The 25,141-nt window shown below is 42.0% G+C and overlaps 1 protein-coding gene across 1 annotated transcript in view; it reads left to right on the forward strand.

The window, feature by feature from the left end:
- The window catches only part of CUL3 (cullin 3), a 580,651-nt gene that overhangs the window by 105,050 nt on the left and 450,460 nt on the right, over nucleotides 1-25,141 (forward strand). Inside the window, exons 2-3 of the mRNA XM_078665956.1 lie at nucleotides 1,669-1,866; nucleotides 24,695-24,808. Of these exons, the coding sequence (XP_078522082.1) occupies nucleotides 1,669-1,866; nucleotides 24,695-24,808 (312 nt within the window). The remainder of the gene's footprint in view (nucleotides 1-1,668; nucleotides 1,867-24,694; nucleotides 24,809-25,141) is intronic.

The following is a 25,141-nucleotide window of genomic DNA, read 5'->3' on the forward strand; positions in this document are numbered from 1 at the left end:
GTCGACTTTGGGTCTACCCACTTGTGAGTTTCTTGTTAATCCTGTTTGCTTGCTGCTTTTTCGGTGGCTTTCTTTCGTTTTCTGGGAGTATAGCTTTGTTACCATCCTTTTGATTTAATTACTTCACTCCTTCCACAGCTCACGAAAGGAAACTACTTTTTGCTTAGCACTACTTTGGAGTGAATGTTTTGTTACTCCCTTGTGCTACTTCTCCACTCACATCCCCACTCCCCCTCACTCTTTGTTGCTCCCCACCCCATCCAAAGAAAATTTAGCAGATATATTTTTGAGCTCAAACTTATCAGGTAGGTTTTGTTTTACCTATTTGTTTGAGATGTTGCGTGAAAGGTCCGGTATTGGCACACAATGCACCATTTACAGTGCTGGAGGAGGGGTGGGCTGATGCAATATTGCTCCCTAGACAGCTGCAGACTATCAAATGGCTGGAACATTTGTTTCAGTTAAGAGTCCTGTCGATATTAGATTAGGCGTTGGTCAACTTTTTCGTTTAAATTCTGACACTTCCTTATTCTTTTTAAATACTGTTCAGAGTTTCCAGTGTGAAACGTATTTGGAAAATAAGATCTGCCATTTGTAGTACGGATTGAATATATGCAATTCACTGTACAGTTTCACTTAAATGTTTCTTTTCTTGGAGTATTTTTAAATATTATTTTAAACTGCTTTGCAAACCAGCTTTACCTAAGCCAATAGCGTTGGACTCCCATTAAAAAGGCAAGACAAAATTGCCTTTGCTTGTTGAACGAAGGTGAGGTTTGTTGAATAGTAGATTCGGAAGAGGCGCAGTTAAGTGCAGTGGTTGTCTTCAGGAGATTGACATTTGCATGTCTAGGACCACATGGCCTTACTACCACTAAAATCGTCCTCTGTCCATCGAGGAACAGTGCCTCTCCTTTTCCTTCACAGTTAGCTTTGCAAATCCAGAAAGGCACGAATCACTCCCTTTTCCTGCTGCACTTTTAGTTTTTCAGGATGAGCCAAGCTTGGTTTCAGGTAACTCGATATGATTTTCATGCCAAACACAAATAATTGTAAAGCTAATGCTACAAGTTTGATGAGGCGTCTGACATTTATTGGTGCATAAATCTATCCCTGGACTGTATCGCTCACGTTTGCAAAGAATTCACTCCTTTTGAGCAAGAAATGTCAGTTGTAACCAGTCTCAATTGTTTAGCTTAGAAAGTCAGATGGTTTTTTCAAGTTTGTGTTACAGAGTACTGCAATACAAATCAACGTGTACTGGGGTTAGGGGGTCTGTTGGACCAGTTGGCTCGTATAATAAAGAATTAAACTAGAGATCAATTATTTTGCCTCAATTTGTATATCAATGGGTTTTTCTTTGACTTGTGTCTTGGGAAAGTTTTCTCCGACAATTTATTGTTAACTTTGTTTCAGAAAATTATTTACTGTTGATTAAATTGTCATGCTAGTTTATCATGTTAGCCTTTCTGGTAGTGTCAGAGTGCAGTAATTGTTTGAAAGCTTCCTTCAAGTGTTCTTGGTCACACTTCTTGTTTCTACTTAATAATAGAAGTGCTGCATGAGAATGCTACATTGTATAATTGGGTACAAGATTAGTGAATGAGAAACTCTGATACCAGATCTGTGAAGTTAGTGGTGACCATTTTATTTTCTTTAATTTTTCAGATGACTATGGATGAGAAATATGTCAACAGCATCTGGGACCTTCTGAAAAATGCAATCCAGGAAATACAACGCAAGAACAATAGTGGCTTGAGCTTTGAAGAACTTTATAGAAATGCCTATACCATGGTGTTGCACAAACATGGAGAAAAACTGTACACTGGACTCCGAGAAGTTGTAACGGAGCATCTTATAAACAAGGTTTCTTTGCAACATTTTACAATTGGATCTTTGAAATTAGATTGCTGTCCACGTCCCACTAAAATCCTGTGCATGTTCACATCATTTACCTCACGAAATGTGGAAAAATAAATAACTGAGCAGATTTTCTGTATTTTGATAGTCCGGGGCGACATGCAGTTTTTAATATTTTATTTTATTGGGCTGAAAATTTTTTGCATTTCTAAAGCTCTAGCAAAAGTGTCCATTTACAACTGGTAACATACTATTAGCTGTACGCCCCTCTGTGGAACATTCCCTGGAAGGAAGTTCTTTTAGTACATGCTAACAAAGAACTTGGTTAGGCTTTTCATAAACCTAGGCTGAATTTAGAGTTTGGCTGTTGGGTACTATTAATCCAAGGCTACCTTGAATATGGCGTTTCAGTAATTATGCTCTTTTAAAAAAAAATGTTGTAAAAGTCTCATCTTTTTGTTTGAAGACCATCACTAGAAGTTCTTAGCGTTAATCAGTCAAGTAAAAAGGAATGCTTAGAGTCTTTATTTGATGTATGTTGTAACTGTTGTAGATGAGTATTATTCCAGTTCCCTCCACCATGCATTAGAAAGAAGTCATTCGTTTGCATGATATTGATTAATCTCAAAGAATTTTTTTTCTTTTTTTTTAAATGGTTTGATGGGTAATATTACACAAGCAAGTGCATCTTCTGCAATTTCTGATTGCGTATACAAAGTTTTTATGGGGTAGTAACAAAAGGTAGGAAGAGCACAAATTAATAGTATAATATGATTGCCTATGTGTGTTTTTGATCGTATAAGCAAATGAAGGTATCATTGTGGTCACTCACTCCTTTGTCTCTTACTCGCATTCAGTGATTAGTTTGATTGATCCCCACTTCAGGTTCCAGGATTTTTTAGGTGCTTTCATCTGCTAACATGTCCGGTGACAACCTGACTACATATCTGTATCTCTTGGTCAGTTTGTTAATAAGGCCATAAAAAGAGAAAACTGCGTTGTCAAAGCCAGTATAGGTCTCACTTTGGCAAGAGCTTTGAGTTTTTATTTGTTTATTGTTTGGAAATCAGCAAAACATGGCCAAAAGCAAAATAATAACGGAGTGACCCAAAAGGGGAGTCACAAGCCCAAGCACTGATTTTCAAGAAGGCAGTACTGATCTTTTTGGATCGATCTGCCGTGTTTGATACTATCTCCCATAACATCTTGCTAACCAGACTTTAGCATGGATTACATCGTTCCTGTCCAACCGTAGACAAGTTATCTCCCTGGGCACTTTTCTCTCCTCTGAGCGGACCCTCACAATGGGCGTCCTTCAGGGTGCATCACTTAGCCCCCTTCTCTTCAATATTTATATAACGCCACTTATTGATCTTATTTTATCGTACAGCATCGAAACAACCTCTTATGCTGATGACACTCAGCTCATCCTGTCTCTTAAAAATTACTCTGCGGAGGAAAATTTCAAATCCTGTCTCACTGCAGTCATCAAATGAATGAACAACCACCATCTCCGTTGTAATATGGATAAAACAGAAATCCTATTAATTGGGAAAAATATACCCTTCCAACCTACAAATTGGTGCCCACAGAAACAGCATTCCCTCCACCTTCCGTGGCAGTGGCAAAAAACATGGGGGTATGGTTTGACGCCTCTCTCGTTCAAACCCCACGCATTAAAGGTGGCGGGTAGTTTTTTCATTTCAAAATACTTTATTCGGTTTACATGATAGAAAACCATAAAAAGTTATATTTTATCTGAAAAAAGTACAAGGCACAAGTATACATATCTAGACACACTATACAAATATCCCAATCTATATAAAAATATAAAAAGATATGAATACAACAACGTCGAAATTTAAAAAGGAATTACTTCATAAAATACAACAGCCAACTTTTAGGGATCCAGACAGTTTACAAGGTACTTGTTTCGGCCTAATCAGGACCTTGAGAAAATTCTTCGCCTTTTTTCCACTCGAGGCCAGGAAAACGGTGGCAGTGGCCTTAATACTTTCTTGTTTAGACTACTGCAATAGCCTCCTAGTAGGGGTCAATAAATCTACCCCGAAGAAACTACAGGTGGTTCAACAACCAGCAGCCAGACTGGTATTGAAACTCCCTCGCAGGGCTTCAGCACCCACTGCTCTGAAAAGTCTTCATTGGCTCCCGCTCCACAAAAGAATCTTATTCAAACTTCTCCTTACAGTCTTCAGAGCTGTGCGCCGATTAGGCTCAGTTTACCTTTCTGCAAGATTTAGGCCTTACACGACAAGGACACTTAGATCTACCTCCTCTAACCTCCTTAAAATACCTGACTTCTAACTTAAAACAAGGGGAGGGAAGTCTGCGACTGTGTTAGGGGCAAAGGCCTGGAATCAGTCATGCCTTGTATGTTAAGATCAATAGAATCGAAGAACAGTTCAGAAAGGCACAAAAAACATGGTTGTACGGAACAGCTGACGAATTATGTCTTGCACTTATTTAGTGCCTAATCAATATCTGTTGTAGCACGTTATCTGGTAGTGCCAGGAGGCTCCCTTGGGAGCGACAGTTTGCGCTCTAAGTTTCATTTCATTTCATTGCATACCATTTAGGCAGATATGCCTATACGACCAGGCAAAATGTCATTACTCTCAATGAAAGACAGTCAGTGAGCGAAACTACCTGACCCATTGCTTTGTGCTGCATAATGTAGTGGGCGGAAGCAAAATGTGAATGACATTTGGACAGAGCTATGGATGCGGATCAGTGGCTGAAAGCCCATATATCTTTGCATATACTATCTATATATGTACTTTATTGTCAACGTTTTGTTAAATATGAAGCTGGCAAACCAGTTAAGCTGTCTGTAGATAAACTTAAAAACACTTCTTCAGTGATCAGTAACTGCATACCAGGCTACCTTTGCAGAAGGAGTTTTCTCTGACAAGGACATAAGCATTGAGTATCGGCCATGTCTGTGTATATCTCCTTGTACAATGGCAAACAGAATATTCCAACTGAGGGCAACAGTGTGATACACATCAGACCTAAACATGTTACACTGATTGAGAATTACACTGAAGGAAAGCTAACCAGTGGTAAGCTAAGCTTTAGGAGGTGAATCTGAGCACAGCTTTTACTCTGTGGCAGAATCTCTGAAACTGTATGTTCATGGCATTAATAAAGAGTGTGACAGATGAGTTTGGACTCTCAATGCAGACAGAGATGGAAAGTTACTTGCTTTCTCTTCAATAATCTAGTCAATGCTAACAAAACCCCTATTGTCTTCGCTATCATCAGTTCCTTTCGGGAGCTTGGTAGTCTCACTTTCAAGCTACCAGAAGCAAGTTTGTGATACGAAAATTGGAATCCTTGCTTTTTAGCGTGAGCTGTTTTGCCCTTTTTTTTAAAATTGAGATTCACCTCTAAGATAGAAAAAACATCCGATGTCTTTCTGCCCAAAAGTGTTTCTCAGGAGCAAAAGTAAATGTGAAACTTCAAGAATGGTTGTGTGATCAACCGTAATGGCCTTTAGTTTCTTGTCTTATGCTTCCTTATCTGTAAGAAAATTCAGAGCCTTCAAGATCTGAAGTCATCCAGCATCATTCTACTACATTCAAGATGAGGCTTCGTCAAGAAGAACAAAAAAAGAGGACCAGAGGAAGCAAAGCACAGGTTAATGCTGAACCAAAGTGATTGTGATAATGTTTGCATTTTTTGATGACTGAGGAGTTAGCATAATGCACTTCCAGGATGACTGAGGTGCAAGAAGTAAGGAAGGTTGATGATAAATAATCAGGAGCCTGGGCAGTACAGGTAGCCCTTAAGAATGTTGTTCAGAAAATAATAAAGATACTGACAGACAATACCAGAGTGATGCAATACTTCAAGATAAAAAGGCTGACCGGAACCTCAGTTCTATTGTAAGTAACCTAATCATTGTGTTTATGATACAAGATTGGTCATACTAAAACAAAAAAACAAACCAGGGAAAATATCCATTTAGAGCAGTTTTTTCCATCTGAATTGCATCTGTTTTTCCAAGGAACACTCCAGGCTTTGGTCATTTTTATTGGCCTAACAGAATATAAGAAGTTGCACTGCTGCAATGCAACAACCAATGGAATTCCACAAGTTCCTTCAAGTTGACGTGGTTCAGTGGTCAGGATGCAAAGTGGCCTTGAACATAACTTTCTTACACACTGGAAAAAAAATTAGTCGTTGTTCTATGGGCTTGCAGCTCTGAGAAACTATGGTCATATGTTAACTTGCGTACATCCCAAAACAAAATATTGTGCTTTATGTGGTGAGCAAGAAAGCAACTTTGAACTGCATAATTGAAATAACACAGACATGTACTCTGTCACCAAGTTGATTAAACAGTTATCCTGTTATTTTCTTTAAACTCTTCTGATAGTTACTTACAACTGCAGATCCTTCGCCTCTAGAATATGCCCAGGTACAAGACTGGATCTGGAGTGCTTGAAAGCAATAGCACACTTGTGCCACCATGTGCATCCGGGCCCCATAGAACTACAAGTGCCAACAGTTACACTTCTCCTGGTAGGTTTCTCCCCAGCGCTGACTGACCATAGAACATACTCCCAGACTATGCCAGCGCCAGTCCTGACTTCTGCCTCAGCCCCATGATCTATACAAGTCCTTTTACTGGTGCTCCTCCTGACTACTCTGCTGGTACCTGTGCCGTATCGGATTTGAACAACGATCTCCAAACCTGAGATGACGTCAGCTCTCATCTGGCCTATATTGAGATATGAAATACCCAGATGCAACCAAACGTATTGGAACACATCTTCTAGCTGCTTTACTTACTGAAATGTTCCAGTTGGGGCTGCCTTTACAGACCACTATAATTGCTCTTCAGTATGGCGCTTATGTTCACGCTAATTGCCACTCGGATGAAAATATGGTCAGCTACTCCATGAAGTTGACCTGCGGCTTTCTGACCAAGACCAGTTCTTGCTGATCCAGCATTCCTCCCTCAGTACTCTTATCAGGAAAATCTTGTGTGAGTGTCAGCCAGTAAGGTTAATTCAAATTTTTTCCTTCTGCCTGTCCTTGAATCCAAACATATTGCTGCATTTTGGATGAAATTGTCCTCTTCAGCTAGCCATACGCTATGATCTCTGAATGCAGTCTATCTTCTGGACAGATGCACACATGCACAGTGGGATATGGCTTGTGAGATTTTGCCAGCAGTCCTAGAAGATCTCGCAGCAACTTTTGCCTAAAACATCCAAGATGGCTAGGGTAAGGCAAAGTCTACTGTGTGGATCACACCATGGGCTTGGGCAGAACATTAAGATTTGTGCACCTTTATTTTTGAGGAGTGTCCAAGTGTTCCTGATGGATATGCCCATGCAATCTTTTGGAGAGATGGACCACTGTGTTTGAGGTATAAAGACAGTTGTGCCACAGCCTGCTTCTTAGGATTGCCTTTGCCAGCTCATCAATTTAATCAGCAACACAGAAAGTAAAGGGGCTACTCACAGTGGCAGCCTCACAGCCAGTTCATCCTGGTTGCGACCAACGCAGTTGACATCCGCAGAGGCAGCAGCACTCTACTTTGTCGTACCCTGTCACTGTGACAACCAGGCAACTGTGATTGTTCTTTTCGGGGCCACAACTGCAAAAACAGTTGATGGATAGACCACTGGATTCAAGCTAGCCTGGCTGAAGAAGGGTGATGCCCTGAAACCGGTCCCAGGATTCTTGTTTCCAGTCCAGGGAGGAACTGGCTTGGCAGTTCGAGCTGAACTGTTCCAACAAGGAACAGGGTCAAGACTGATTTGCATATGGCTGGGTCCAAACTGGGATGGTGTGGTGAACAAAAGAATGATGGATAAAACCCAGATCTTTGTGACTGAGGGTGAATGTTTGCATTGTCCAGCATTCCGCCCATCAATTGTTTCTTTTGCATATATCTCCCCAAGTGGGAAGGGTATGACCAGACGTGGGTCCCGTGCTCACTACACCACTGGATTCAAGCTAGCCTGGCTGAAGAAGGGTGATGCCCTGATGCTTTTTTCCGGTCCAGGGAGGTCTTGGCTTGGCAGTTCGGGCTGGACTGTTCCAACAAGGAACAGGGTCAAGACTGATTTGCATATGGCTGGGTCCAAACTGGGGTGGTGAGCAAAAGAATGATGGATTAAACCCATATCTTTGTGACTGGTGGTGAATGTTTGCATTGTTCAGCATTCCGTCCAATTGTTTCTTTTGGGTACTATGCTAGTTGGCAACCCCAAAAGAGATCATGGGGGAATGCCTTTTCAATTGCATGGTCCGGCATCTTTGCTTACGCTTTTCCTCCCGTTCCTCTTCTTCCAAGAGTCCTAAGAAAGACTAAGGTCGAACCATGCAAACCGATCCTCATTGCTCCAGTGTGGCCACGTCAATACTGGTACACAGAACTGCTTCTTCTATCGCAGGTCCTACACTTCAGACTTCCAGTGTTATCTCATCTTCTGACCATGAACCAGGGGCAGATCTTACACCCGGACCTCAGGAACCTGCATTTGTCGGCATGGCTCCTGAATACAATGAGTTCCGGCACTTGAACATTTCCAGCGAGTGCCGAAGTATCTTAGCCAAAGATACGACAGACCGTACCAACAAAACGTACCTCCTCAAATAAAAGCGTTTCTGTATCGGGTGCCATCAAGATGGTTTACATCCACTGTCCTCCTGTCCAGAGCAGGTATTACCTTACCTCTTACAGCTAGCAAAATCAGACTTGGCCCATAGCTCAATAAAGGTTCACTTAGCTGCCATTTCCTGTTACAGAAGACCACTTTCCTCTCCGTCTTTGTGGTCTTCTAAAGTAATTAAAGAGTTCCTCAAAGGGCTGTTTAAAGTGTTTCCTCCTACAAGTCATTAACATATGGACTAATGATTCTTAACATGCAAGCATAACCACATTGTAAGACATTTTACCAGTGTAACCTCAAAAGAACATTACTTGCATCCATAACAAGATCCACTGAGTTTGGGGGTAGTAGGGGTGGGCGGACGGGGGGGGTTTACTTGATGTACAATCGGGCGGGCTAATCCTGGCCTCTGTGTCCTTAATAGAATTGAAACTATCCTTTACGTTAGTTGGGACATTTTTCATTCTATGTCAGGACCCGGAGGCGAGGATTATGCTAATTTAAAGCGTATCCACCACCAGAGCTGCAATGGAGGAGACTGGTTTGAAATAAAACCTCTTTAAGATTGAATCCAAAGACCAGTCCACTGCGTTCAAAATATCCTCCAAGTAAGCCCAGAGATCAAAAGCTTTTGAAGCCATAGCTCCCCTGGTAGAACGCACCTGGATACCGTGGTAACAATACTGGCTTCTTGCATGATCTGTAGAACCCATCTTGCGATGATCGGGGGCGAGACCACCTTAAACGACTTCTGCCAAGCAATTAACAATTGTCCTTCCCCATGAGGGACTTCGTAGGCCTTGATACATCTGACCACACAACTTTGGGGAATCGGAAAAGGCTGGCTACGAAATGAGGTGAGAGTTACACTTTGTCTAGCAACATGAAAAATGACACGATCTGGGTTAAAAATCCTCCCTGTAATGTCTAGGGCTCTAACATCTGTTACTCTTCTGCACAAGAACAAAATTAGAGGTTGACATACTTGGCGTACAATTGTTTACGGGAAAGGTATTTATTGCTAGTCCACAAGATAAAAAATGTTCAGGACCCTATTGACATCTCAGTGGACCGAATATCTTAGTTCCAGTGGAAGAGATAAACAAATACCCCATAACAATTTTTTTAACCAGGGAATGTTCCCCCGACAGGTAGGCCTCTAACCATAGGGTGTCCAGCAGAAATTGCTGTCATTCCATCCAGGCTCCATTGCCGACACCAACCCAACCATCGAGACAAAACTGATTGGTAACGTTTGACCATACCGCCCACCTGTGCCCAAGAAAGGAGGTCTGCTGCGCTTCTTGAAATACCCGGGACTTGTCATTGAGGCCTGTAATTCTCCATTCCATAAGCTGCAGGGTGCTGTACATCATCAGATGATGGGGATTATCTGAGGGATGGCTGAGGAGAGACAGATCTAGGGAAAGATGGATTGGAACATTCCCAGTAAGTTCCATCATAACTAGAAGCCATACTGCGACTTCCACATCGGGGTCACCACCCCCAGATCTGCCCCCCTGCCTCCACACTTGGAACGGCAATCTCATTATCATGGTGAAATGGGTAAAGGCATAGCTCTACCCCATCGACCAATCCTGAAGAAAAGCGACTTGCACCAATGCTTAGCGGTCCGACCTCCAATTGAAGTATAGGGAAAGTTGATTATCGAGCCTGGATGCAAAGAAATCTATCATGAAGGGGCCCCATTGGGCAGAAAGTGCTTGAAACCTGGTCAGAAGCTGCTGCCAGAGGCTTGCGTCCCGGAGATGTTGCAATTGTCAATCCACGACCTGGTTGGCAATCCCCGGAAGGTGTTCCTCCATTACTGAAACCTGATGTTTGAGACCATTTTTGCAAAAACTCTTGGCCAGATCCGAAAGAACCCTGGACCGGGTAACCCCTAGATGGCTGATATCCCAGACCGCTGCTACATAATCCATTTTCAGAAGAACGCAGGAGTTGTTTGGTCCAACATTTTACCTTGGAGGAACCCGCCATCAGTTCAAAGCAGTTGATATGCAGGGATTGTTCTGCTACATACCATCCACCTCCGGTTGTGAACGCCCCACAACGCACACCCACACCACTGGTATTGTACTCCATCACTACATCTGGTTGTGAGACAAAAATGGGGCACCTGTTCCAGGCCTCCATGTGGGTGAGCCACCAACGAAGTACCTCCCCGGCCTCCGCTGAGAGAGGTATGTACTGGGAGTAAGACCGCGAAGCAGGTGAGATGCTTTCAGCCGTTGGAGGGCCCGAAAGTGAAGGGGGCCTGGGAAAATGGCCTGAATGGAGGACGACAAGAGGCTTACCATTTTGGCGATCTGATGGAGGGAAGTCTGTGACTTGGACAGGGTTCTTCGTACTTTGTGCCTTATTTTGGTTTTCTTCCGGGGCGGAAGACTCCTCAAGATTGACAATGAAACCTAGGGATAGGAGGAGGTTCCCTACCATCTCCAGATGTGCGGAGATAAGCGATGACATTGGTCAATGAGAAGCATATCGTCCAGATGCACAATCATGCGTGCTCCGCATGTCCTCTGGTGCTCAACCACTGGCTTGAGAACCTTGGAGGTACTGATGTGAAGCAGTAAAATCAGAACCATAAGGTAAGTGCCCTTGAGAGGTAGCCTGACCATCCAGTCGTTGGGTTGGAGAAAATCCCGAAGAGGGATGCCTTCCATCTTGAAATGGCAGAAGACCAGCCACTCGTTGATTTCCCAGAGGTTGAGAATCGGGCGTTGACCCAGTCTTGTTTTTCCACCTGGAACAGATTGCTTAAGAACTCTGATGAGTGAGGGGTGGATGGACGAATGGCACCTTTGGCAAGGAACTCCTGAATTTAAACCCATAAAAGGGTGGTCTGCTGCTCAGAGAAGTGGCAAGGGCTAGGAGAAACAATTGGAAAGGAAACCCATAGAATTCTATGCTGAACCCTTGAACTGTTTGGAGCACACAGGCATCGGATGCAAGAGTCTGGCAGATGTCTACGAAATGGATCAGCTGACACTCCCACCCCTGCCCCTCCCCAAGTGCTTGTGGTAAACAGTTAGACTCACTATGTGTGCTGGTGAAAGGGCCTCCTCCTTTGGATTCGTGCAGGAGAACCTGTGTCTTTAACGTTCTCTAGTTTAGATAGAATCCCCCAAAGAGAAAGGAATCTTGCCACTAGCTTCGTTAAGACGGTTGGCTCCTGTTGGAGGCGAGAGATTATAAACGGTTGGCCATGTGCCCCCTGCCGTGGACTGCCCTGGTGGAAGCATGAGAGTTGAAGATGCCCTTATTCGACAACTAGGCCTGATCAAGTGAATTAAAGGTTGACACAAACTTTCCTGAGTTCTTTGACGAACGGACCGCCAAAAAACCTGTCTTGTGCCACCTGTCCGGACTCAGATGTCGCCAGCTCCCCAAGTTTGGAGTCTATCTTTATCAGCAGCGACCTGCGTCTCTCTGTAGAGATGCCATGTAAAATGATGGCTCGTTGGACCCAGCTGGAAAGCACTTACGGGGAAATGAGCGCCCCTGGCCTCTTCCATCATGTCTAATATCTTTGTCAGCAGTCCAGTTATGTCCATGAGCTTATCCTGGCATGACCGCCAGAAGCTATTAATACCTTTTTTCGGCTCCCCTATGTATTTGCCTAAAACAGTGGCCATTCTTATGTCAATCACATGCATGACGGCCACCTTGCTGTCTAAGGAGGGGTGGAAGCACTCTGCCTGAATGTGGTTCTTTATTTCCTTATCGAGAGGTTTGTGTAGCCCGTCAGCCACATATGTGGCTACTTTATCCCCCGGTGACCGTTCGGAGGAGCGATGATGCATAAGTTCCTAAGAGTCTAACATATAGGATTGCGATCCTTGGAGCCCTTCCATGGTAGAGCCTGACCCTTCAGGTGGGTTGGACACCGGTCTCCTTGACCATTTGTGATCTGAGTCCGCATCAGATCCAGTGTGGGATCCATCAAAGGCAGGAGGGGGGTAATGTAGTCCCAGGAGCCGTGAGACCCGCAGGGGTGCCCAGCTTGGGCATAGTGGTGGGGGGGGGGCAGGACGGGGGGGGGTGCTTTAGAACCCTTTTTTTTAACCTAGAAAACTCATCTAGGCCCACCCTGAAGGCTGTGGGCACTTACACGGGTTAATTGTGCAGGAGCAGTGGGCAACCTTGGAGGTATGGGGGCCTATAGTGCCAGAGAGTTCTTTCCTCAGAGGGATGGGTTGTAGGTACCTCTGTCCCATATCCATTAGTTTCTTCTCCAGGGGGGCTACCGCGTCCGAGACCGCCTTAAGTTTGGAGGCACCACCACGTCACAAAATTCATCGATGACTGGGAAGTAGGAGATCTCTTCTTCCGGATAGCAGTCATCATAAACCTTCCTAGGGCCGGTTAGTTAAGTATGTCCACCAACTGCCAGTGTGTGTAAAATATATTAGTGATATCCCACAGGGTACTTTTAGCTGGAGTAGGCCCAGCTGATATAGAGGTAACTGAGCTACAACAATTCCTGGTAACATTCTCGAGAATAATGGGGCTGTGGGCACCAGCACGCACCACTCGCCCTCAGTTTTATTGGGCAATTATGATTAGGCCTGGGATGTAAATTCCGTTCCGCTTGCGGAATTTGGGTAATTTTGCGTTCCGTGGAGAACGCGAAATTGCCAAAAATTCTGCGGTCCGCGGCTACGCGGAATTTTTTGCTTGTTCGCACTTTCAAAATGCGTGTTCGCAAGATATTCCTCCCTGAGCACGCAAACCGCGTTTGCGAACAGGAAAAAAGCATCGTGAACGGGCGGAACAAGCAATTCCGCATGTTTGTGGAACTTTTGCGTGCTCGCGGAGATTTTTTACCGTTTCACGGCGCTTTGCATAGCGCAACTATACGAATGTACTACCCATCAGTGTCGATGCTCCTGGTGGGATGGGGCCAACCAACTCTCAAACCGCAACGCGGACGGAGGCTTTCGGCAACCTGGGGAAATCTAACCCGCTGCCCGATTTGTGGGACAGTGAGAGGGCGCGAAGGGCATGTGCCCTCTGGCGACGGGAGGACTGCTGTGTGCACCGCCCCATACATGCAGAAACTGACAAAGTGGCTGCAAAGAATTGTTTCTGCTGCTGCTACAAACTGAAAGGCAGAAGCACTGCTGAATCTTTATAGAAAAAGTACACAATGATATCATATGAAACGGGGGGGGAATAGGAGTTCCGATACTTAGCTTGCTCTCTACTGCGAGCAGCGAAGAAAGAGGGAAAGAGAAGTAGGACAATAACAGATGATGTCACTCGCTGATGCTCATTAGATGTTGGACTTTACCTTCTTTGAGTACCAACAGATTATCACCTTAACCTATTGTTGTAAAGGCATACTTCCAGAATCTATCAAATGAAGTAGAAAGAGCGCTTCATTCTCTGGATGTTACAAAGTGCTTGCACTTGTATATTTAAAGGACTAAAGCTTTCAGAAACACGGATCAACTTCTAGTGGCTTTTGCCCCTCCAAGAAAGGAACAAGCTGTGCCACGATGTAGCCTAGCTAGATGGGTGTCAGCGGCCTTAGCATTTTGCCATAAAATAGCAGGAAGGCCCCTCGCAACTAAAGTATGTCCTCATTCAACAAGAAGTTTAGCGACGTCTACCGCTGTTTTTTGCCAGCGTTTCATTACCTGACCTATGCAGGGCAGCCACATGGACAAATGAACATGCCTTCGCTAGACACGATTAACTAGATGTCACTACAGACCAAGGTGCAGCAGTGGTTGAACAGTTTTTAGCAACCTATTTCAGTGAGGCGAGCTATTGTTATGACTTTGTAACATGGTTATTATTGTCATTAATATTATTGTTATATTTTTTTCTTGCAAAGGAACTACAACCCTGATATTATATTTCCTTCCTTAACAACTTTTATATATAGGATCAGGTTTGTTACTGCTTATTTGAATACACGCATGTGAATCTATGAAAGATTCAATACTGGGGAAAAAATTACTTACCTGTATATTGTAGTTGTTTAGTACTGATATCTTGGATAGATTTGACTATGACCCTCCCACCTTCCCTTTAAGGCGCTCTCCACAATGATTAACTGAGATACTAGTATTTTGTATTTGGTACACCTGTGCTCTGAAATCTAAAGTGTGGTGACCAGAGGAGAGCAATGAGGCAGGGGCAGCCCTCTTGTTGGCTGAAGTTTGTTCTACTTAAAACAATGGGGATTGGTATACAATCTCATTGGTTTTGGCTTTACTGTTCAGTTCTTTTGATTCACACTGCTAATTCTAATTACCGTGGTTCTTCCACCTGGACTATGGGGAAGATTCAAGCATGTGAATCTGTGAAAGATATTAATACTGGAGAATCACAGTGTACAAGTATGTATCTTTTATTTTATTTATAATCGGAGGTCCTAGTTATTTGAATATTCCCTTTTTCAAAAGTGTGACTCCCCGGTAGAAGTTTATGAAACATTTATAGTCAGTCTTCAAAATAATTACATTAACTGTAGCGCATCCCGCAGATGCATTACCTTTGTATTTTTATTTGTGAGAGAAATGACAAGCAAATGATCTTGTTGCCTTTCCACTATTGCTCGGCTTTCCTCTTGTTGGAGCCAGGTGGGATGATTCCTTGTTTTTGTTGTTGAGGGATGTGTGCTCTTTGTATTGTATTGTAATTGCATTTATATAGCGCTTACTACCCCTGACGAGGCGTCAAAGCGCTTTTTCGGCGGGTAGCATGCTACTCCGGGACCCATAGAGGATTAGTGTTAAATTAGCATAGTGAAACATGCAAGTACATTTTAAGTGGTGGATATGTTAGTCAGTTATTTGGATTTGGAATGATAGCAGAAGGATAGTGGAGGACAAAGGTTTGTATTTATTTATCGCTCGCTTGTTGACGCATGCTATTCAGGAACCCTATAAAGGATTAGTGGTTAATTAATATGGTGAAATATGAGGTTATTTCAGTGGTGGATATTAGTCTGTTACTTGGAGGGAGAAGGATAGCGGATGGATAAAAAGGGAGGAAAGATTTGCATTCATATAGCACTCGTTACCCCTGATGAGTGTTGAAGCGCTTTTCTGGCGAGTAGCACGCCACTCCGGAACCCATAAAGGATTAGTGTTGAAAATTAGTATAGTATAAATATGAAGTAATTTGAGTAGTAGATATGTTATTCAGTTATTTGGGCATTATATTAGTATAGTTGAATAGTAGAATATGGAATTTGAGAATTGAACATGTTATTCTGTTAATTTTGATTGAAAAAGGATAGTGGAGGAATAAAAGAGTGAAGGATTTTTATTTTGTTTATTTTTTTTTAGGTCTTAGCAGTAGGAAGAGGCTTTTGGATGAGTATAAAGGAGTTTTGGAGGGAAGGAGTCAGAGGGGAGAGTTTAGAAAGGTTTGATTTAGGGGATCTGTGTAGTAAAAGGGTGTCAGATGATGCAAGGAGGGGTAGAGCAGGAGAGAGTCTAGAAAGGGTTATTTTGGCGATCATAGTAGTGGTATGGGGTTTGGGATAAATGAGAGAGTGGATGTAGAGGATATATTGATAGATGTATAGGATGAGAGATAGGGTAGTGCATTAGAAGGAGTAGTAGAAAGAAGTTTGAGATGAGTCAGAAGGTTGGGCTAGAAGATATATTGAGCGAAGTATAGGCTGAGAAATAGGCTAGTGCATTGGACATGCTAAATTAGAAGAAAGTGATAAATATATAGATCCATAAGTACATTGAAAGTATATAGATACATAAAGGAAGTAAGTATATTTAGATTAAATATATTGATAGAGGCACAGGATGAGAAATAGGGTAGTGCATTGGATATGCTTTTTCAGGAGAAAAGTAACAGACACACAGATCCAAGTACATGGAAGGTACATAGATGCACAATGGAAGTATGTACATGTAGACCAAAGATGATTTTTATTTATTTATTATTATTTTTCCTCTCAACAACATAATTATTTTACATGTTTATACAAAATAATACACAAAGATAGGTACATATCTATAGTGAAAAAAATGCTAGTATACAGAGGGATATGCTGTAAATTTCTGTTTGCGTATGGTGCTTATGTGGGTAAGAGCCAAATCTTGAATAGTTTTCTGAAGATAAGGTGGTTGTCGGTGGACCTTATGTTGGGGGGGTAAAGAGTTCCATAGTTTGGCTGCTTGAACAGAGAAGGTTGTGCCACCCATGGTTTTTTCTTGTATGGTGGGATTTTGAGGCGAGATGCTCCTTTAGAGGGGAGGTTCCTTTGTTGAATGTGTTTGGTGATTTTATTCCTGATGAAGAGTGGTCCTATTCCATGTATTGCTTTGTGGGTAATACAAAGCAGCTTGAACGTGGAACTTCTGGCAACCGGTAACCAATGCAGGGCTTTCAAGGCAGGGGAGATGTGGTCTCATGGTTTGATATGCAAGAGTAGTCTGGCAGCCGAGTTCTGAAACCGTTGTAGTCTTTTCATGGTCGTTAAAGGTGATCCGTGGTAGAGGCTATTGGCGTAATAGAGTTTGGATAGAACAAGGGAGATGGTAGCTTGGACCTTGTGTGATAATCCCAAATGAGGGAAAATTCGTCGCAGCGTTTTTATAGTAGCAAAGCTTGATCTTGCTAGTTTATCCACTTGGACAATCATCGCCAGCTTGGAGTCCATGGTCATTCCGAGGTTTCTTACTTCCTTCGATACTTTAGGCAGTGATCCCAGTTCATCAGGCCATGCGGCAAGCGGGTTGTAATATTTCCAATCGCCACACGTGAGTATTTCAGTTTTTGAAGCATTCAATTTGAGATGGCTCCAAGTCATCTACTGATCCACGGCTCTGAGACAGCTGAAAATTGGTGATTTTCCAATGTCTTTGGGGCATTCCAGTTGAAGGAGTATTTGCGTGTCATCTGCATAATTGTAGCACGTGAGGTGAAATTTATTGATCAGTACTGGTAAAGACTTCATGTAGATGTTGAAAAGCATGTGCGAGATGATAGAACCTTGATGGACCCCTGCTTTTGTGGAGTACGATTTGGACGAGAAAGGTGGGGTGTGGATGACATTAGCTCTGTTTCGAAGGTAGGACGCGATCCAGTCTAGAGCAGTTCCCTCTATGCCGGCTTCATAAAGTCTTTGTTTCAGAGTGTCCTGTTCAACCGTGTCAAAGGCAGCTGAGAGGTCCAAGAGGAGTAGCGCAGCAACCCCGTTGCGGTCAACTGTATTCTTTAGGTCATCCCAGATGGCAAGGAGGGCAGATTCAGTGCCTCTTCCCGGACGGAATCCTGTTTGGAAATCTGAAAGTATGTCATTCTCTTCAATGAATTGTGACATCTGGGCGAACACTGCTCTTTCTATCAGTTTGCCCAGGAAAGGTCCATTTGTAATGGGTCTGTAGTTGTCAGGGTTCAGCGGGTCCAAGTTTGTTTTCTTCAGTAAAGGGTGTATGTATGACTTTTTGAGTTCTGCTGGAAATATTCCAGTAGTTAAGGAATCGTTGATGATTCTTCTTACTGGAATGGCAGCAGAGGTTGTTAAAAGAATTGTCTTGAAAGTTTGTGGCGGACAGGGGTCAGGGGTCAGAAGGGCTGCCGGGAGGCCTGCTTGCTTTGACCAGTTCCATAAATTCATCGTGTGAGATGTGTTGGAAGGAACGGAGAGGCTTGATTAGAGCATTTTTGGATAGTTGTTATGTACAAGGGTTAGTGCTGGTGCTTTGTTTCTGTTGTAAGTACGAGTCCAACGTGTCTGCTTTGTCTGTGTAATGATTTGCCAGTTTGTCTGTGAAATCTTGAGTAACAGGATGAGTTCCTTCTAGGCAATTTGGTTTTCGAAATTCATTGAGTATTTTATAGAATTCTTTATTTGCACATTTAGCATTTTGAATTCTGTCTAAATAGTACCTTTTTCTTAGCTTTTTTGGTAGCCGACTTATATAATCTGTTAATTTTTTGTAGGTGAAGTTTGTCTTGTTTGGCGTTTGTTTTGAGCCAGGTACGTTGCAGCTTTCTAATTTGTTGTTTTATGTCTTTTATTTCTATGTTTCTCCAAGGGGCTTTTTTCTTTTGTTCTGTTGTGTGGTTTTGAGTGGTATCAGGATGTCAAAAGCTTCCTGTAGTCACTCGTATAGATTCTGAACAGAATTTATGGTTTCCAGATTTATACTGGATATTATTTGTGTTTCCAATTATTCCAAATTGAGTTTGTTCCACGGCCGATAGGTGGATGGATGTAAGGTAGTTTTAGGTGAGTCGCTTAGTGTTGTTTTATGTTGGAAAGCAAGCAAGTGGTGGTCTGACCATGTGACTTGAGTTATAGTTTGAAAGGTAACTAGTTCAGTATTAGCAAAAATGACATCTAGGATATGTCCAGCGGTCTGTGTCGGATTGGGGACAATCTGATGCAGGTTCAATGCGTCTAGGCTGGTGATTGTTTTTGGATGGGTCATATTGGGTTTATCAAACCAAGTGTTAAGGTCACCCAGAACGCATAGGTTGGAGTGTATTGTTATCAGGTTTGAAACTGTGTCTAGAAGTGCGTCTGGGAATGTTGCCTTGCTAGGTGGAGGTCTGTAAAGGAGCAGGAAGTTACAGGTGGAAGACGGTGTAGGATTGCATCTTGTTAGAAGAGCCTCACAATTCTTTATGGAGATGTTGTCAACTTTAGTGATATATATTGTTTGCCTGAATACAACAGCTAGACCACCTCCTTTTTTGGCTATACGATTTTGGGTGATTATTTGATAGCCTAGAGGAATGGCTTCATGCAGGACTGGAGCCATATCCTCTCCCAACCATGATTAGGTTATGAATAGTATGTCTGGTTTTGCATCGGTGAGAAGGTCGTAGATGTGATGCTTGTTTTTAGAGCGGGATCGAGCATTTATTAGTAGACAGTGTAGAGAGTGGCCTTTGGTGTTAGTGGGACTTTGTTTTGTAGAAGAGTGATCAGTGTTGTGTGGGTGTGTAGCAGGTGTGTTTTTAGTGCTGGTGTTAGCTGTATTAGGATAGCAATCGTGTAGCTGTTTATCGTGTTCCTCATCCAGCATGCTAAGAAGACATTTTGATGGGTCTGCATGTGTATGTGTTGGAGATGGTGTTTGAGATTGAGTTTGAGTGCTGTGTTGCTTTTTGTGGTGTAACATTGTTGTGAGGTAGACTTAGGGAAGCAAAGTTGTGAGGCGTGGCATGTTGCTTATATTTTTTGCGTGTGTTAAAGGCGGAAGGTGTCGTGAGTCAGGGGAGGTGGTGCAGCATGTGGGTCATGTAGTAATGTTCTAAATTGTCCAATGGGTGAGAGGTGGTTAGAAGAGAGGTGCTGTATTGCTTCGAGATAGCTAAAAATGTGGATATTGAGGAATTTCTGGTATTGAAATTCTCAGTTTTTCTGTCATAAAGGTCACAAGTTAGATTGTGAGTTAGATTGGTTTCAGTTTTCTGAAAAAAAGGCAGCAGTGCATCGTTAGAGTTCCTAATGCCCAAACTGCGGAAGCTTGGCAACTGTAATACTCTTGTAGTTGCATTAAAGGCCAAGTTTCAGCAGAGCGCATAAGCTAGACTTTAATCGGAGTAGTCAGTTTATAGCTGCTCTTCCTACGGGAATATTTCCACCTGTGTTTTATCTTACCCTGGTCAAACAAACAAAATATTAAATATGAAAATTCAAGTCAAGTCATACTTTATTCGATTAGTTAAAATCATAAAAGCAATTCCATCACATTTTTAAAAAAACAATTCATATATTAAAAACATTTGTTTCGTTAAAAACGAATCATTGTCATATATTTACATAGAGTGCAGATAGAAGACTACATTAAGATCACGTCTTGGAAACATTTAGCAGCGGTTTTTTGGACTTAATACGCATAGCAGCGACCAAGAAACTTGCGACCCCAAAGATTACCCTGGTACTACTCAGAAGCTGTAAGTAGAGGAGTGCAGGCCGGACTTGTGTAAAGCCTGCTTCTCTCAAAATAGGGACCAGGAACTGTTTCCTACTATCCTCAAAATGGCCACAAAACATGATAAAGTGCATGAGTGACTGTTCCGAGAAATTGTCACAGCTACAGGGGATAGATGGATCTGGTTTCCCTCATACCGGGTAGTTCCCCAAGGAATACTGAATGATATTAAGTCTGAATCTTACAAGAAGATTGCGATGGAAAGGTCGGGTAACGATTTTCAGGTAGGGTTCTATTAGGGGAGTAGTCAGAAGCATGTAGTTAGCTCTGACGCCGGGTTTTAGGACCTCCACTGCCTCCCGTTCCTGCTCTGCTTGACCCATAAAATTTTCCTTAATCCATAGAATGTCACCCTTCTGTATCAGATTGGGGAAAGAGTATAGATCAGGCCTACCCAGTTTGCAAAAAGTATCCTTGATATATGCTAACCAAGGGATTTTATTTACTTTGTCCAGTACCATGCAGTCTTTGAGAATAGAATGATTTAAAGTAATTTCAGTGTTGCGCCAGGTCTTAGCCCAGCAAATCAGTGGCGCCAGTTGTACTTGATCGCTGATAAAACCAAGGCCCAGCTCAGAATGCACTGAGAGTACTGGGGTCGATTGAGGGACCGCTAACAGGGATCTGAGGAATTTATTTTCTACTACCTGGAGTTCACCTTGTGGTAAAATTCCCGACAGGGAAGCGCCATACATTGCTATTGAGAGGCATTTTGACTTATAAACTGTCAGCAGAGCTTCTATTGGGCGCGAGCCCAGGCGTTTTGCAAAGCTCAGTAAAGCTGAAGTTGATCTGGTGACAGCAATGCCCTTCGCGTTTAATTGGGGGCTCCAGGTGCCCCTTTCATCAAAAATGACGCCCAGGTAGGTGAAGACCGGGACCCTAGAGATCTCCTCTCCATTACACAAAAACTTTTTTATCTTAGCAGTTTTTGGCCGTTTCCCTGCCACCATCACGTGCGAAAATTCAATTTTTGCCAAAATGGGGTTGCACTTGCACAGTGTTTGTGGGTGACTTATTGTGTATGAACTTGCTATAAGTTTAGCATTTAGCAATCAAATAACCACTGATAATTGGAAGGAGGATGCTTTAAACCCTGTTTATAAATCGGAGGGCGAATTGAACTGCGCCAATCGGATCTTCAAGTGGCAAAATAGTAACACAAATTGAAAATTATTGTTTGATAGGAGGCCCACACAAACAGTTGTATGAATAGATCAGTGGGTAGACCGTTTGGACTGATGCAAAATCTTTCCTGCTATATTTTGTGCATTTCTTCCCTGCAGTTGCAGTGATGCGTTTTGTGGAAGCCAAGGATGGAAAACCGGTCTTCTTTTGGGCTGGCAAACCTTTTGTGTCCTGTGATTACCCTCTTCGACATTTACACTGTCCACTAGTGTGGAAAATAGAAACTGCAGCTCAACCTATATTGCTTCAATAATTGTGTGGGAAATAGAAACTGCAGCTCAACCTATATTGCTTCAATAATTGTATGCCATTGCATGCTGTATGACATAAAGTAAATTATATAAACCATCTTTGTATTCACACTTTTTCAGTTTGTCATTTTAATAATGATCATTTTACTAAATGCTTCAATATAGAACACAGACCCCAAACGTATATAATTCTTACAACTATTTTTTTAGACAATTTGCCATTTGACGCACAGAAATTAACAGAAGAAAAAAGATAGGAACACTGTACCCCTTTTTTTCACGTGTTCACACATTTATACAGAACACTAATTAAAAACAGATGGGTCCTGGACATAAGCAATCACCCTATACAAGTGTACTATCTACTAGACTAACTCTTTATACACTTTTGGGAGAAAACAGCCCAGCACATGTTTTGGTGACTTCTTCAATCTATATGCCACTTTCTACAGGACCAAGCTCCATTTCATTCATACAGAGTTTGAGATATTTTTCATCAACAAATCATCAAATAAATGTATTTAACACAATAACCAAGTAATTGATATTCTACTCTTGGGTCTACCAAAACTTTCACAGACTCGTCCAGAAGAGGGAGATAAAAGTGGCTGTACTAGTGCCAAGATTAAGGTCCGAGTAAACATCCATGGTTATATATTTGTATTTAGTTGGCCATTTTATTGCTAGGCCCGGATCTGATCCGATCGAGACTCAAAGGAGTTAAAATTCAAATGTCTAACATAGTCAACTGATTGTTGGGCACTGACATTATACTCCTCTTCTGTGCACTCACTCCAAAACCGTTGACCAAGGCCCACAATTTCCTTGAATCTTTACTGCAGAATGTTGTCTGTTTGTATCTTAAGTTGTCTGTTTCTAGGCAGTTGGAAACTCTCGAAGTGTTAGCCAAAGGTCCCACAGAAGCAGATTGGCTTTGTATACATGACTTCTATGATAATCACACTTCGATGGAATATTATGAACGTTTTTCATCTTTAATAGTTCCTCTTTGTTTTACATTCTTAGCAGTTTTCAGTAAAAATGTTGGAACACTAAGGAAGTTCTTTAGAATTGGAGAGCAGTTGCATGGCAGTATTTAACTTGCTGCATGATTCTGCTCCTACTTGTCTATACTTCCTCTGTTATTTATTTTTGTCATCCTTTTCAGTCAGTGTAGATGTTGAATAGAAGAGTTCCACTTGAAAGTCTAATATGTATGATTGGTTAGAGAGAGCAGAAATCATAACCTGGATTGCTGCTCATACGACATCATGGAGGCATCTACTTTAGGTAGTAGGTTACATGTCAGTGACCCAGATTCTTTCTAATCGCTGGATATTCTATATTTTGTCATGGGCTGAGCTAAAACCAGACACAGACCTTTGGTCCTCTTTTGAAGGAACTAAAGGGTCCTTCTTTGTAGGCCATAAGGTTTTGGAATCAATCAGTACTGCTTGCAGTGGTGATGCAGTTATTGCCTGCTTAGTGTCAATTCCAAATTACATTGCAATTCAAACTGGTTTGACCACGCTTATTGATGTCTCATCCACAGAGTCCTAAATGGGGCTTTATACTTTTGATGTGGATGCCACGTTATGGTATATTGTGTGTGGGTTTTGTAAAGCGCTAGGTTAACAAAGCTGTCATGGGACTAAATGAGAGGAGATGGCAGTATTGTCCTAGTCAATTTATTTTTTAGGGAATAACCTTGTTTTAGTTATTTTTAAATGTAAGAAAGTGAGTCTGCTTTCTTAGTCTGGGAGAAAGTTCCAAAGCTTAATTGCAGTGATCAGAGAGCCTCGACCTCCCAGTCTAGTCAGGCGAAATTTGGGTATGGTCTGCAGTCTGGCCATAGCATATCTCAGTGTCCAGGAAGATGAGTTCAGAAGCTCCAAATACGAATGTGCTGTAGGTAATAGCCCTTGAACAGTTTGGCTTCCAACATTTGCAATAATGATTGATGTCACATTTGTAGGCTTTTTCAAAGACCACACATCTGAGCGTTTCCCTACTCGACCGACTCCAGGTACCTGTCAAGAACATTCACATCGTCATGTGCGATCTCTCCCCTTATGTGTCAACCAACTAATATTGTTCTGATATGATTCAACTGCTAAATGATCATATTTTTTAACTGAGCCATAGGTGAACCACTGTTCTGATATACCCATGTTCACTTTGGCTAATGGGGTGCTTTTGTATGTTGTAAAATTACATAATGTATATTATATAACATTGAAAATGCACTATATTTACTGCATTAGTGTAACAGCTAGCTGCTGTTCTGTTATGAAGTAAAATAATACAGATCACTTTTTCTGAGGAGTCAAACACGTTGGAATATTTAACTTTTGACATGAAATCACCTAGGTTCTGCGGTATGAATCATAACTCTGGAAATAAAACATCTACTGCACAAATGGTGGCAACATACCTGTCGCCATCATTAATGTTGACGTTACTAGTACATGCTGGAATATAAACATCGTAAGACATTTCCATCAAAAGTGCTAAGAGCAATGAAAGAGCATAGTACTAGGATGCCCAGAAGTGTTTTTTAGGGACAGTATTTTGGGATTATAGAAGGTATTTATTAAGTAAATGTCAACATTATTGTAGCGGCTGGTTTTTGTATTAACTCAATTATTGCCTTGTTTGTAATTTAATGCGGGTACTGCATGCAGCATAAAAATGGGAATTATTATGGAAACATACTGCATCTTAAGTATATCACTCCGTACGCAACTGAATATTTAATATCTAATGTCTTTATTTTCTATTTCAGGTGCGGGAAGATGTATTAAATTCTTTAAATAACAATTTTCTACAAACGTTAAATCAAGCTTGGAATGACCACCAGACTGCCATGGTTATGATTAGAGACATCCTGATGTATATGGTGTGTACTTAAATTTACAGTTTTGTTTTGACTAGCACGCAAACTATTTTTTGTATGCACCACACGTTTATACTACTTAGAGAGCTCAATATTACTAGGCTGCAGTTCTAGCAACTGGATGCAGAAACAGAAGTTATTACTTTGAATATCTTCCTTGATATTTATAAATCCCAACTATTTCCAGTTGTGTGCGGTATGTTGTTACACTTATACGAAGATGACTTTTTTAATTGTGTAGGAACACGCACCCAAACAAGTCTTTCTTAAACCAAATTTTAGTAATTTATTTTTACACGAAGAGTTTTTTACGAGATTGTGACTTCCGAAATTTGT

This window comes from Lissotriton helveticus, chromosome 11, assembly GCF_964261635.1.
Source record: "Lissotriton helveticus chromosome 11, aLisHel1.1, whole genome shotgun sequence".
In the NCBI taxonomy this organism is placed as follows: Eukaryota; Metazoa; Chordata; class Amphibia; order Caudata; family Salamandridae; genus Lissotriton; species Lissotriton helveticus.